The sequence below is a fragment of the Zalophus californianus genome, chromosome 9 (genome assembly GCF_009762305.2).
Source record: "Zalophus californianus isolate mZalCal1 chromosome 9, mZalCal1.pri.v2, whole genome shotgun sequence".
Taxonomy (NCBI): domain Eukaryota; kingdom Metazoa; phylum Chordata; class Mammalia; order Carnivora; family Otariidae; genus Zalophus; species Zalophus californianus.
Genome location: NC_045603.1, coordinates 123,877,533 through 123,893,532, shown reverse-complemented (window position 1 = coordinate 123,893,532; position 16,000 = coordinate 123,877,533). Strand labels below are relative to the sequence as shown.

The window sequence follows — 16,000 nt, the reverse complement described above, 5'->3', positions numbered from 1 at the left end:
ATTTGTTTCAGAAGTACAGAACTGTGATTCAACAGCCTTGCACAATTCACAGCGCTCACCGTAGCACATACCCTCCCCAATGTCTATCACCCAGCCACCCCATCCCTCCCACCCCCAACCACTCCAGTAACACTCAGTTTGTTTCCTGAGATTAAGAATTCCTCATATCAGTGAGGTCATGTGATACATGTCTTTCTCTGATTGACTTATTTCACTCAGCATAACACCCTCCAGTTCCATCCACGTCGTTGCAAATGGCAAGATCTCATTCCTTTTGATGGCTGCATAATATTCCATTGTGTATATATACCACATCTTCTTTATCCATTCATCTGTCGATGGGCATCTTGGCTCTTTCCACAGTTTGGCTATGGTGGACATTGCCGCTATAAACATTGGGGTACACGTACCCCTTTGGGTCCCTACATTTGTGTCTTTGTGGTAAATACCCAGTAGTGCAATTGCTGGATCGAACGGTAGCTCTAATTTCAACTGTTTGAGGAACCTCCATACTGTTTTCCAGAGTGGTTGCACCAGCTTGCATTCCCACCAACAGTGTAGGAGGGTTCCCCTTTCTCCACATCCCCGCCAACATCTGTCGTTCCCTGACTTGTTAATTTTAGCCATTCTAACGGGTATGAGGTGGTATCTCATTGAGGTTTTGATTTGGATTTCCCTGATGCCGAGCGATGTTGAGCACTTTTTCATGTGCCTGTTGGCCATTTGGATGTCTTCTTTGGAGAAATGTCTGTTCATGTCTTCTGCCCATTTCTTGATTGGATTATTTGTTCTTTGGGTGTTGAGTTTGATAAGTTCTTTATAGATTTTGGATACTAGCCCTTTATCTGATATGTCATTTGCAAATATTTTCTCCCATTCTGTCGGTTGTCTTTTGGTTTTGTGGACTGTTTCTTTTGCTGTGCAAAAGCTTTTTATCTTGATGAAATCCCAATAGTTCATTTTTGCCCTGGCTTCCCGTGCTTTTGGCGATGTTTCTAGGAAGAAGTTGCTGCGGCTAAGGTCGAAAAGGTTGCTACCTGTGTTCTCCTTTAGGATTTTGATGGACTCCTGTCTCACGTTTAGGTCTTTCAACCATTTGGAGTCTATTTTTGTGTGTGGTGTAAGGAAATGGTCCAGTTTCATTCTTCTGCATGTGGCTGTCCAATTTTCCCAACACCATTTGTTGAAGAGACTGTCTTTTTGCCATTGGACATTCTTTCCTGCTTTGTCAAAGATAAGTTGACCATAGAGTTGAGGGTCCATTTCTGGGCTCTCGATTCTGTTCCATTGATCTATGTGTCTGTTTTTGTGCCAGTACCATACTGTCTTGATGATGACAGCTTTGTAATAGAGCTGGAAGTCCGGAATTGTGATGCCGCCAGCTTTGCTTTTCTTTTTCAGTATTCCTCTGGCTATTCTGGGTCTCTTCTGGTTCCATACAAATTTTAGGATTATTTGTTCCATTTCTTTGAAAAAAGTGGATGGTATTTTGATGGGGATTGCATTGAATGTGTAGATTGCTCTAGGTAGCATTGACATCTTCACAATGTTGATTCTCCCAATCCATGAGCATGGAACGTTTTTCCATTTCTTTGTGTCTTGTTCAATTTCTTTCATGAGTATTTTATAGTTTTTTATAGTTTTCTGAGTACAGATCCTTTGCCTCTTTGGTTAGATTTATTCCTAGGTATCTAATGGTTTTGGGTGCAATTGTAAATGGGATCGACTCCTTGATTTGTCTCTCTTCTGTCTTGTTGTTGGTGTATAGGAATGCCACTGATTTCTGTGCATTGATTTTATATCCTGCTACTTTACTGAATTCCTGTATGAGTTCTAGCAGTTTTGGGGTGGAGTCTTTTGGGTTTTCCACATACAGTATCATATCATCTGCAAAGAGTGAGAGTTTGACTTCCTCTTTGCCGATTTGGATGCCTTTGATTTCTTTTTGTTGTCTGATTGCTGTGGCTAGGACTTCTAATACTATGTTGAATAGCAGTGGTGATAGTGGACATCCCTGCCGCGTTCCTGACCTTAGGGGAAAAGCTCTCAGCCTTTCCCCATTGAGAATGATATTCGCTGTAGGTTTTTCATAGATGTGAAGCCACAGTTTTTGCATCAGCATCACGGAAGTCAAAAAGGAGAAAAGGAAGTAGAAGCTCTTACCGCGAGCAGGGGCAAGTCAAGAGGAGTTCAGAAACCATGTCCTTTTGGCTTCCTGTCTCTCAAACTCCCAGGCAGTACAGGATTTCAGGACTAATTGGCATTCTTTTCACGGTGTGTTTGCTTTTGAAGCATCTGTTCTCGTAGGCTTGTGAAGATGGAAAGAACGAATGTTTGCTTGAGGTGAAAGTATTTGTTGTAGCTTCTGAGATCCACACTTGGGAAACAGAGAGATTAGGAGCAGAAATGAGCAGGGAGAAAAAGCATCCTCAGGCTCCTGTTCCAGAATTCCCTTCCTCCAGTTCACCCTGACACTGCTACCAGATTAATAGAGCTCCGATCCTATGACTTACCATGTTCAAAAATCCTTAGTTGCTTATTTCCTATCAAATAATTAAGAAAACACCTTTGCCTGGCATTCAGAGGCTGTTGTCTGTCCCCTGAATGCTATTCCCCTTCATGCATTTTGCAGTCTTGACAGAAGAGTTTTGGGTTTCTCATCTTTATCTAATACTTTCTCCCATGCCATTCCTTGTACCTGGAATTCCCAAAATTTCATACAGCTGAAGTGCAATCTTATCCATTTCTATCTGCATTTCTCTTATTTGTTTACTGCTTTCATAATAGCTACATACATTTATGTCCCACTTCCCCTACAAGACTATAAATGCATTCATTTTTTTATTTTTGTCCATTCATTCATTCATCCATTCAACACAGTGGCTGGTATCTGTGTGTGAGGTATTATGCTAGGTCAGAGGGACACAGTGGTGACCAAAGCCAGTCCTGTCCTGTCTACAAGGAGCTTAAAGTCCAGTGGGGAAAACAGACATAAACAAGAAAACAAACAGATAAATACAAATTTTAGTAAGTGCCATGAACAAAGCAAACTGAAGGCTGTGTGGAGAATGGATTATAGGGGCAAATGGCTGAAAATCGGGAATGTCTTACGAGTGTTTATGCTCCCCAACCCCCAAAGAGATTCACATGGAACCTTCCAAGGAAGAGAGTCTCAATGAATGTTTGCTGACTGACAAATGATGGTGGAGCCCAATGAAAAGAATTGTTTAGAAATTCAGCCTCATGTGTGGACAGGTCGTCAGTTTATGGCAAGAAGACAGTTAGTGCCGTGGTTATTCAATGTGAAGGTGCTTATTAATCACTGGGGAGCTTTGTTAAAATGAAGATGTGTGGGCACAAACTCAAGAGATGCTGGATCAGTAGAGGTGACGTGGGGCCCAGGAAGCTGCATATTGTCCACCTTCCAGGTGCTTCTGGGGCAAGTGGTTGAGGGAGCACCATGTTAGCACCTGTGGAGTCAGCACTGCCTACACATTCCAACTGACTAGACCCCAGGCAGCAGAGTGCAGGAGTAAAGGGAATCAACTCTAGAGCCATACTGCCTGGGTCTCAGCTCTTTGATGCTGGGAAGCTTCTGAGCCTCAGTGACTTCGTCTGTTAAATGGGAGAGTGTGTGAACCAATACGACGGATAGAGCATGTCCCCACCTTGGCCTCTTTTTCTCTTTTTGGGTGATACTCTTTATTAACCGGACCATGTTTCTCCTGTAAGTTATTATTATTTTTAATTGAATTTGCAGATGTTTATTGCAATGTCTTTTTGGAGAAAAGAAGTAACACACATTTATTCAGCACAACCTTGTGAAATGCATTTTTCTACTCTTCCTCGCTTCCTGAGTGCCAAAGCACGAACTACTCCACTGTAATGAAATATTTCTTGCAATAGTTGGGTGCCAAGTTTAACATTTATTAATAGTCTCCTTTCAGTAGAGGCAGCAGTTGATCATTTTCTTTCCATTATTGTTACCGACACTGACAGGAGAAAAGCAATCTGACCTCACTGTGTATTCATAAACTCAGAGAAGGAATTATGCCTCAAGTCTGCTCAATTATTCTGTTTTGTGTTGGTCTGGGCGGGGGGCCTTCCTAGTATTGGGGCATAGTATCAGAGTGATTAATATTTATAACCATGTCTAAAAACAAGGACAGAAAGCACGGAAAGAGACAAAACTAAATTCATGTAGATGAACAAGGAAGAGAAAAGACGACTTAGGACAACCCGGGGCTTTTCTGTGCATGGTGACATGGGTGAGAGAAAACTCTGTCAAAGTTGAAGTGGTTTCTAAGTCAGGCAGAGGAAGACAAATACCATAGGATTTCACTCATATGTGGAATCTGAGAAACAAAACAAACAAGCAAAGGGCAAAGAAAGAAAAAGAGAGAGACAAGCCAAGAAACAGACTACTTTAAACTACAGAGAGCAGGGTTGCTGGCCACCAGAGGGGAGGAGGGTGAGGGTGGGGGAAATAGGTGTTGGGGGTTAAGGAGGGCATTTGTGGCGATAAGCAGAGGGCGATGTATGGAATTAAAATAACTTAAACAAAAAGTTGAAATGGTTTCCGTTGGCTTTTTTTTTTTTTTTTTAAGGGAATCTGTTTATGGGTTGTATTCTCTTGACTCTTCCAAGTTTTACTTGTTTTCTGGCTTTCTGGAAGCCACAAGACAGAACACAGGTGACTTTTTACCTGCCTTCAGCAGCTGCCTGGAGGAAAGGGGTGATGCGGGTGGAACAGCGGCCCCAGCTGAGGCTGCAGAAAATGCTTCTAATCAGTCGGTGCTGTTACTGCATCCATCAGGAGCATAGACAAGCACTAAGAGATTCCGTGGTCCAGTTCCCCTCAGATACTTCTTTGAGTCTTATCCAAGCCTCTGGAATTTTAGTCAGCAAATTTTAACTGAAATCTGGGCAAGAATGAGTTCACTAATGAGATTTGTAGTATTTCCTGCTTGTCTTTAAGTCAAAAATAGCATGCTTTAGGGGGAAAAAAAAAAAGCCTAAAGGGGGAATTCATAAAGTGAAACAGAACTTTGGTTTTTGGAGAGAAGATATTCATGACTTTCAGGATTTATTGGGATGTAGTGGGGAAGAATCTAGAAAATAGTGTGAGTGAAGGATTGTGATCTATACTCCCTTGGGGGAAATATGCCACTAAAATAAAAAATACATACCCATAAATAGTTATCCTTTTAAAATAAGATTTTTTCTATGTGAGGATTGTGAGCAGTGTAAATATTTTTTTAGCGAAATAAGTCAATCAGAGAAAGACATTTATTATATGATCTCTCTGATATGAGGTATTCTTAATCTCAGGAAACAAACTGAGGGTTGCTGGAGTGGTGGGGGGTGGGAGGGATGGGGTGGCTGGGTGATAGACATTGGGGAGGGTGTGTGTATGAATTGTGTGAGACTGATGAATTACAGACCTGTACCTCTGAAACAAATAATACATTATATGTTAAAAAAATAAAAGAAGATAGTAGGAAGGGAAAAATGAAGGGGGGATCAGAGGGGGAGATGAACCATGAGAGACTATGGACTCTGAGAAACAAACTGAGGGTTCCGGAAGGGAGGGGGGTGGGGATGGGTTAGCACGGTGATGGGTATTAAAGAGGGCATGTATTGCATGGGGCACTGGGTGTTATATGCAAACAATGAATCATGGAACACTACATCAAAAAAAATTAATTAATTTAAAAAAAAAAGTGTAAACTGTTTTTATGACCCGGATCCATTTAACTGTCATTTATTGATCAGCTGCTGTGTACCAGACACTGGGCTTTGTTTCTAAAGCTCACGCCAGCTTCCTAAATGAATACTATTGTCTCCACTTTATAGATGAAATAACAGGGAGAAGCTAGAAACTTGCCTCCTGCCTCCTGTTCAGAAAATAGTTGGATTGGAACTGAGCACTGTCTTTCCATTTCATTCTGCCCGGGTCCCAACCACTCACTGGTGGTCCCCAAAGCACTAAAGAGAACCCTTAATTTAGGTGTCAGCCGCTCCTTGTTCTGGTGAACTTAGTCTTAAACCTGCAATCTGATTCTCCCTAGTCTGCAGGGCTTAGCATCTGCCCAGCAGCAACTTCTTACGACATTCACGATGATTGCATCATCCTCACTACTGTTTCTACCCCAAAATGTTGGGAAGCGATTTAATCCTCAATTCCTGAATCAGAGTTATAACCGCATATGTGCAGGATTAGGATTTACAGAACTGAAATAAGATGTAAGAAGTGAAAGTTGGCTTGCTACCCTGATTGTTTTTGGTGTTGGCTGGAAAATGAATTGGACCGCAATGCAGAAGAGGTGAAAGCGAAGGCTAACGTTGGACCTGAGTTCATCTTCTATTATAAGTAGGTTCGAAAGTAGGTGCATAATTGTTTCAGATAATACATGCAGAAAAATCAAGAATTAAAAAGTTCAGCGTGTGGAATTGATATTTTGTGTAGTAATGCTAAAAAGAAATCTTGGTCTCTCTCTGACACTACAAAAGCACATAAGAGAAAGAAATTTGTGGATGATGCTCATTTGCTTTAAGTGATGGTATATTTAACATAAAATTTGTATTTTGTTTCTAATCCTACTTTTTGCCAACTCTGATTCAACGTAGAGTACTACTACTACTAACAGCTTATATTTATTGGGCACAGATTATGTGCTAGGCCCTGGTTTAAGAAGTATTTATTAATTCATTTCTTCAAAACAAGCCTAGAAGTACCTAGGGCAGACTCGGGATGTCAGAGGATAGATAAGCCCTTTAAGAAACTATCATCTTTGCTTTGCTATTGCCAAACACAGTAATTTAAGCAATGTCAGACAAAATCGACTTTAATTCTTCCTATAGTCAGTGAATTGCTTATAGTTCTGAAAACTTATAAATGCTTATTTTCTTAACCAATAATTTTTTTAAAAGTACAAGAGTATTTCAGTTGGGGGAATAGCTATATTTAGCATTTGTGAAATGCTACTTTCAGCATCATTTTCTCTAGTATACCCCTCTGTAAGTGTAGAGATTATTATTCAGGTGACTACAACTTCAAATAATCTATGAAAAAAGAATCATTCAGTGTTCAGTAGTATTTAGCGGAGTAATTACTAACATAAAATGTAGTGTCAGTGTGACACTGATCCCAGAATGACATTTCTAAGGCACGGACTAGTAGACAAGTGTTTCCTCTGGACACACTATAAATTACCTATTACATAAATGAGATAGGACAGAACTTTTTAGTTGATTTCTTTAATTTATCCTAACGTGACTGAAGTAATAATATAGTACTCATATGAATAGTTTTAATAACTATATGTAAAAAATAATTAATAAACTAAAAGGTAACCATTGATAAGATAAACAATTATAAAATTTATTTCATACGAATGATTTTTTATCACATTATTATTTTTTCAAATGAATGCAGTCATACTTGGTGATGCTCATCCCAGAAATTTAAGACTAAAGAAATACAAAGACTTATCCTTTTGATAACCTCATCTCCTTGGTAGAGTTTACAATAAACATTTCTGTTTTTTGGTAAGATTCCAACTTTGGAGAATGAAAAGCTGAGTCTTCACAGGTGTTAGGAGTGAGTTCTGGCTATTGTTTGGAGAGGAATGCCATGTATCAGAAATAGCTGTCTCATTGGGGAGGGTATGTGCTATGGTGAGTGCTGTGAATTGTGCAAGACTGTTGGATCACAGACCTGTACCTCTGAAACAAATAATACATTATATGTTAAAAAAAGAAGAAGATAGTAGGAAGGGAAAAATAAAGGGGGGGAAATCGGGGTGGGGAGACGAACCATGAGAGACTATGGACTCTGAGAAACAAACTGAGGGTTCTAGAGGGGAGGGGGGTGGGGGACGGGCTAGCCTGGTGATGGGTACTAAAGAGGGCACGTTCTGCGTGGAGCACTGGGTGTTATGCACAAACAGTGAATCATGGAACACTACATCAAAAACTAATGATGTAATGTAGGGTGATTAACATAACATAATAAATATCTACTGGCAAAGGAAAAAAAAAGAAACAGCTGTCTCATTCATTGTTGTTTATATAAAGTTGCTCTAACATTTAAAGTTATCTAGAAAGGGTACTATAGTAATAACTCACAGGCAAAATTAATTTAAACAGGGGTTGAATCCACTGGAGAAACCACGTTGAACCCTGGGTTTCAATCCTCATCTGCTGATCCTCTGCTTCTCTCCATGTTTCTTAATCTCTGTCTTTAGTTTCTTTCTCTGTAAAATGAAGAGATTGGACTAGATACTTCCCAAGGTATAGAAAGTACCTGTCTGTAAGAACTGTGCTAACTCAAACATTTTTTCTAGAACATTTCATAAAAATGAGTGAATCAGAATTAATTTTCACTGATTTTTACATTCCGGTATTTAATTTCATCCCATTATTATTTTATTGCTTTATTTAAAGAAATCACACAATAGAGTTTACTTTTCAGTAATTCCAGTATTGAATTCCGTTCAGTTTATTAAGTATCAACCTACTTAAATCAATATCAACCTAATCAATATCCTCAAGTGGATATTTGGACCACCCTTTGCAAGTGCCTCTTTGCCAGATGCTGAATAAACTGAGTGCAACATTCAGGCCACATGATCTCTAAGACCATCATCTGCACTTTAATGCGAGTGGGTGCAATAAATGTGAGATCTGATTATTTGGCACTGAGTCACTGGGACCTCCATTCATTTGAATCGGTGACATGAATATGTGCATCCGTGAGCTAATGAAAAATTGGGGAAAATGTTAGTGACTTTGAGATAGCTCAGTTGGTTACATGAGAACTATGGAGTCTGGGCTTTGATGTCACGAGACGCTTTTCATAGTTTGTGAGGATTAAATGAAACATACAGTGCTCCTAATAGAGTAAGTGGTAATTCTCGCATTGACAAGAATACCAACTTAAGTTCAGTATTTTATTAAAGACAAAGGATAGTTTTGTTTTTTATGAACTCTTTTTTTAATTATGTTCAGTTAGCCAGCATATAGTACATCATTAGTTCTTGATGTATTGTTCAACGATTCATTAGTTGTGATAGCACCCAGTGCTCATCACCACACGTGCCCTCCTTAATACCCATCACCCAGTTACCCCATCTCCCCACCCCCTCCCTTCTGTAACCCGCAGTTTGGTTCCTGGAGTGCAGAGTCTCTCATGGTTTGTATCCCTCTCTGATTTCTTCCCATTCAGTTTTCCCTTCCCCCCCGCTGTGGTCCTCTTTTTAATCAACTAAAACCCATGTAGAAAGAACAGAGAATCTGTTGTTTTTTAAAAGTATAGGTAGTAACAAATGAGAGTATTTGACATCAGAAGGTTCAGGTCCCTGTGGCTTGTTTATTTATTCATTTATTATTTTATTTATTTTTATTTTATTATGTTAATCACCATACATTATATCATTAGTTTTTGATGTAGTGTTCCATGGTTCATTGTTTGCGTATAACACCCAGTGCTCCATTCAGTACGCACCCTCTTTAATACCCATCACCAGGCTAACCCATCCCCCCACCCCCTCCCCTCTAGAACCCTCAGTTTGTTTTCTCAGAGTCCATAGTCTCTCACGTTTTTTTATTCTACATGAGCCCACCAACCCCCACCCCACAACCGCACAGAGTTTGAAACATTGTAATTATGATTTATGAAGTGCCTAAACAAAGTGTTGTTCGTGTTAGCCAAAGAATTTTGCTTTGACTTTAAGCAAAATATTAATGAAAAGAAAAATTGATTTTTAAAAAATGTCATGAAATACAATTCTTAGACTAAGTTCTGGAATGTAAGGTTAGGTAAGAATTTATGAGAATGATAGATTGAAATGTTTATTAAACATTTTTGTGATAGAAAACTTTGAATTTTTTTTGTAATAAATCTTATTTGTACTCTAGGGGTGCCTGGGTGGCTCAGTTGGTTAAGCATCTGACTCTTGATTTCTGCTCAGGTCATGGTCTCAGGGTCGTGTGATGGAGCCAGGCATCAGGCTCTGCATTTAGCATGGAGTCTGCTTGTCCCTCTCTCTCTGCCCATCCCCTTGCTCACTTGCGCACTCTCAAATAAACAAAATCTTAAAAAATCTTATTTGTACTCTAAAAGGAAGTAAAAATATTATTTGATGATAGAGTCTTATCCAAATTAAAACACACTCATATCATCCAATAGGAATATTCCAAGATGATGGGGTTGAAGCCTGGTTGTATCTGGGCTAGAAGCTTAGCAAGAATCTTACTAGATCTTACTAAGAATCTTACTTAGATTCTCACCGTTGTTTCTTTTCTTTTAAATTTTATTTATTTATTTGTTAGAGAGAGAGAGTGGGTGAGAGAGAGTGAGCGAGAGTACAAGCAGGGGGAGCTGCAGGCAGAGGGAGAAGCAGGCTCCCTGCTGAGCAAGGAGCCTGATGCGGGACTAGATCCCAGGACCCTGGGATCATGACCTGAGCCGAAGGGAGCCGCTTAACTGAGTGAGCCACCCAGGCGTCCCTCTCACCGCTGTTTCTTTACCTGCCAATGGAGGTAGTAGTTGTACTTACCTCCAGAGAATCCAAGGAGAAGTGTTAGGGATGGTTTTTTTTATCACTTCCTTCTAATACATTTTGATCCAACCACTTAATTCTGAATTCGATTCTATTGTCTTTTCCAAATGTCAGTTTCGTTTTTTGTTTGTTTGTTTGTTTTTGCTTTTGTTCCATAGGATTAACCAGTTCCTTGACCTCAGGACTCTGGATTGGTCTTAACAGCCTGAGTTTCAACAGTGGATGGCAATGGAGTGGTGGCAGTCCATTCAGATATTTGAACTGGTTACCAGGTAGGGTCCAGCTTGTCTGTGGCTAAATACATCTAGTTTTAATTTGTCTGGATACCATAGAGATCTTCATCATCTCGCATGGGGAGCTCAAAGAAAAGAACTGGGAGACTTTACCAAATATAGTCCATTTCTCACGTTGCTTTGAAATCTGCCAACTGGATTTGCATATACTAAAACCGCAAGGTTATACCTGCTTCCTAGCTTGGGGATTTGTCTGGCAGGATTATCACACAAATCAATACAGGATTCTGTTAAAGTACATATTCTCTGAGTACCTTTGATTTGCTAGCTATTATATTCAAAATCAACTTTTTGAATTTTACAATGTTCCCCTTGAAAGTGCTTATACGTAATATGTATACTTATGAGATATATATACTATATAATGCTATATAGTATATTCAAAGATTTTATATGTATTTATTTATATTTACACACACATACAAAATATGAATTTAAGTGAATATGAATTATTTGGGGCTGGACAGTTTCTCATTATCTTGTGCCCTGAGATATTTGCGATATTTCTATCATTGTTATAATGACCTTAGCATCATTTTCTCCTGTTGTTAATCTAATATAGTTGGATTAAAATAATATTTCAGATACAAATGATACTATTCCATGCTAGCATAATAATTCATTAGCACTTTTGTTGGCAATTTGTGGTTTAATTAAAAAAATACAGTTGGGGGATGATTAAGCCTTCAACATCTTTCTAATTTTTTGGAGGACAGAAAATGCTCTGAACTAATTATGTCTACATTGTCATAGCATACAGGTAACAGAACATAAAGGAGGCTAAATAATAAATGTGTTTTACACATTTATTAACAGCAGTTATTCAGAGAAAACAAAAAGACCAATGATGACAAAAAACTTTTACCTTACTCACAAATGCCAACGATTAGTAGCTGCTTGAGGCGCTCGATGGAGTGTGATTCAGAACTCCCCACCCCCACTTCCAACTCCACCCCATACTAATGTTGGTTTATTAGCAAAGAGTACAATAATTAATGATTACTAATGTCTGCATGGGTGTGGAAAAGGATGGGTCACATTTTCATTCACTAGTTCTGCTATGAGCAAATGATGTAGTGTTTCTTCATATGGTCAAACTTCCTTCTTAAAAGCCACTGAATGGTTTTTGCATTTGGCTTAGGAAATGAAACTCTCTTCTATGTTACTAATTTATGGTATTTAAAGAAATGAAAGCTTTGAAAATAAGAAAGAAAGAGAGAGAAAGAATAAAGAAAGAAAGGAAGGAAGAAAAGAGCAAGAATATTCAGAATAGATGCTAAAACACAAGAGGGAAAGTTTAGAGGATATATTTTAGCTTAAATTGATGTGCTTTTACTATGAAATTCCACTTCCAATGCATTCCTTCAATGCATAGTTACAGGGCTGTCACTAGAATCAGCTCCGGTTTCCTCTGCAATATGGAAACTAAACATTACTACAAGGGACTATAAGATGTCCTTCTCGTGGGTGAGGATTTGATTTGTCTGCCTACTCACTCAGTCAAATTAAATTGGAGAATGCCAGTTGGGCTCTATCAGATCATTAGATAATAATGATCATTTTTTAAAGGAACTAAAGTTTATTCTTTGCTGAATTATTGCATATTTATTATGCAATTTTGGAGTAATTATTATAATATTTAATCACTTGCATTCCAAGAGTTCAGTGAGAAAATTGGGGGGTTAACTTCAGTGAATGTGAGGAATGAAATTGGACTATTGATGAGAAAGGAAAAGAAATGTCTTCCCTTATTAAACCAAATTGCTGAGAAGTAAGAGGTGCAAGGTTAAGTCACCTTCTGAAATAATATGAGAGTTTCTTCAAATGAAAATCAGAAATCTTGTAGAATATTAGAAGCTGTTATTGCATGAAACATTTGATTAAGCATTCAATTGAGTACTTACCAAGTAATGCATCTATTAAAATACATTCACATTTGAAGTGAGGATATTTTACACAAATGCTATAGAAGTGTGAATTCAAATAACTTTGGTAGCTATTTAAAGACAACTAATTGATATATCAAAGTCCTTATCACTAACAATGTTTTTCATTGTGTACTCTTCCACAACTTTCAAAAAATGTTGACAAAAGCTTTATGGAGCAGGTGATAGGATCCCCATCTAGCAGGAAGGCAAAGTGAGGTCCAGGGCCAGGTTGTATCCATGTCAGAGGTCACAAAACAGAGTTGTTAACAAAATGTGGCTCATCACCCCGTCTTCAGGTGAGAGATGGAGCTAGTTTTCCATGTATCCATTGCATTCCCAAAGTTGACTTTAATTTATCTGGTTCTTTTATCAGTTTTCAGTAAGATATGGGATGAAGGGTTAGTAGTTAAAAATCTTCAGTAGGCTGGGTTGAAAATCTTGAGGAAGAGTCTGACTTTGGGGTGGACTTTATCAGCATTTCCCATGTCACGTTGCTTCTGAAGCTCCCCTTCCTTGTCTTTCTCCTCTTTGCTCTTCCTCCGTCTCCTCTCTCTAGCTGGAGAAAGTTTTCCCATGTTCAGAAATTCTCTAGTTTGCTCCACACAGTTAGCCTTACTTAGCTTTTTGGTAGGTATTTACAATGTTTAATATGGCTGGTTTGGAACATGATGTGTTGTGCATTTTGTTATACATAACAAAACCCAATGTGAAGATTGTTCAAGATTATAAGGTCTAGCTTTATTGCTGGTATTGTGAAAAAAGTTATTTCAAAGACGTAAACTTGTATAATCAACATTTTAGACATTGGAATGATCCAAAGACAAGAAAAGAAATAGATACCCAACGCGTCTTTTGCTCTGCAGTCAGTAAAGATTTATTGGTGAATATGAAGCCAGAGACAGAATGGGATTCATTAAATCCCAAGGATGAAGCCGTGAGGTTGTAGGGGCTGTCTACTTGTAATACCTATAATAATCCCACTTTGATTTTTCCTTTTCCCCAAAGGAAGTCCATCAACAGAACCTGGAAAAAGCTGTGTGTCACTAAATCCTGGGAAAAATGCTAAATGGGAAAATCTGGAATGTGTTCAGAGACTAGGCTATATTTGTAAGAAGGGCAACACAACTTTGAATTCTTTTGTGATTCCCTCCGGTAAGTGATCTATTTGATCTGAAGTGTAGAAGATACAGTAATTGAAAGAAAATTGCAGCCTAGCATAACTGTGTGAAATGACAGGTTTTGTTGATAATTTATGGAGTAAACTTAAGGATATTCCTACGGAATTTCTTTTTGTTGGCTACTAGTAATGGTCACTAACATTTCCTGAGTGTGCGGTAGTGTTCAGGCATGTACAAAGCCTTTGGAAGAATATAAATAAGAATTCTAACCTCATAGCAGCCCTATGAGCAAGGCATTATTATGCACACATTCTCGATGAGGACGAGGGTATTCAGAGGATATATAAAACTTGCACATGTGATGAAACTGGAACCCAAGCTAGGAAATAAATATCTGCAAAGGATGTTTTTATTATATTCTTGCTGTTTAAGGATACATCTGGGCTCTAGTGCCGTAAGTTTAGCATCCTCAATGGAAGCCTTCACAGAAATGGGAAAAAACATCCAAAAAGTACGAACTGAATTTTACATATAGGCTAGACTCTGGGCATTCAGTTATGGTCTCTCTTATAATTTTATAAAAGAAAGAAGTTACTAACGCAAGAATGCACCCTTTTTTTTTCAAATTGACAAAAAGCAAACAACCTACACTTTTTTCTCTATCAGCTGTTTTAACACTCTAAAGGGATGTATTATGTAGGTATGTATTCTGCTTGAGAAATCTGACAGTGTGGCATTCTTGACTTTTTTCCTTGTCAGTAAAATTGACTTTAAAATATGATTGACATGGCTGGAAATTCAAAAGTTACAAAATGATAGAAAATAATAATATTTTCCTTCTAACACCCAGTTCTCCTCCCTGATAAATAACTGTTTCTGGGTGTTTATCCTTACCTGGTTATTCTATAAATATATAAACAAATATGTTTATGATAATTTCTGTCTGTTTTATACAAATGGCAGCCTACAATACGTATCTTCTTCACTTTTTTCAGATAAAAATTTTGGACATCTTTCCATACGGTACATAAATAGCCTCTTGGTTTATTTTTATGGCCGCATGATAGCCATTACAGAGAGAGACCATGTATACTTTTTGACCAGTCACCTATCAATGGACATTTAATTTACTTCCAATTTTTGATTATTATCCTACCATGAATAACTTTATACACGTCATTTCATGCGTGTGATCATTCCTAGAAGTGGAGTTGCCAGACCAAAGAGTAGATGTGTTTGCAGTTTTGATGATACAGATACAGTCAAGATCTCCAGTGGGTACAGACAAGGGTCCTGGTTCTTGGGTTCGGTGATATTTACAAAGGCACCATATGACTGTAAGCATGTGTCTAGGAGACCTCAATCATTTTGTACTTCATCTCCTCTATTCCTCCCATAGAGAAATAGTATAATTCTTTCTCCTTGGGAAAGCTCATAGAATTCTCCTTCAGAAGATTTGGAATTGCCATTTAGGGGAAGAGGAGAATGGTTTTGTTTTGTTTTGTTTTGTTTTGTTTTTAATAGCTTCCCTGGTACAGGAAGCAGAATTCTGGAACTGGGCGCTGTAACTTAACCCCCAGTTTTGGATTCTTCATCTGTAAAGGGAAATATTAGTACCTGTTTTCCTGTGAAAATTTGTTCATACATTCAGTAAATTAGCATAATGTCTTTACTATGCCCCACCTTGTTTCACTTCCTAACCTTCGCTTGACATGGGGTTTTGAATTTCTCTGCATTTCCTGGACGAATCATTCTGTCTTATCTATAAACTCAAATAAACCAGAGCTTGGAAAAGCCTATGAGAGTTAAAATTATGCAGCACGCATGATTGGTGACCCCCTGGGGCAAGAGTTCTATCTTTTACCCTGGTGGTCCCTGCAATGCTACCTCACTCATCAAAATCCTAGGTCTCTAGAACCTCCCTGTCCAGTTCAGTAGCCACGTAACCACAAGAGGCCATTGAGAGCATGAAGTGGGGCTAGTTTGACATGAGATGTGCTGTAAGTATAAATTACATACGGCACTTTCAAGACTGCCCAAGCAAACAAGTAAAATATCTCGTCATTTCTTTTTTATTGATTACATGTTGAAATGAT

The 16,000-nt window shown here is 38.4% G+C and overlaps 1 protein-coding gene across 2 annotated transcripts in view; it reads left to right on the top strand.

The window, feature by feature from the left end:
- The window catches only part of MRC1 (mannose receptor C-type 1), a 116,869-nt gene that overhangs the window by 21,242 nt on the left and 79,627 nt on the right, over positions 1-16,000 (top strand). For both annotated transcript variants that reach the window (XM_027594943.2, XM_027594942.2), the window contains exons 5-6: positions 10,724-10,837; positions 13,792-13,938. In XM_027594943.2, the coding sequence (XP_027450744.2) occupies positions 10,724-10,837; positions 13,792-13,938 (261 nt within the window). The remainder of the gene's footprint in view (positions 1-10,723; positions 10,838-13,791; positions 13,939-16,000) is intronic.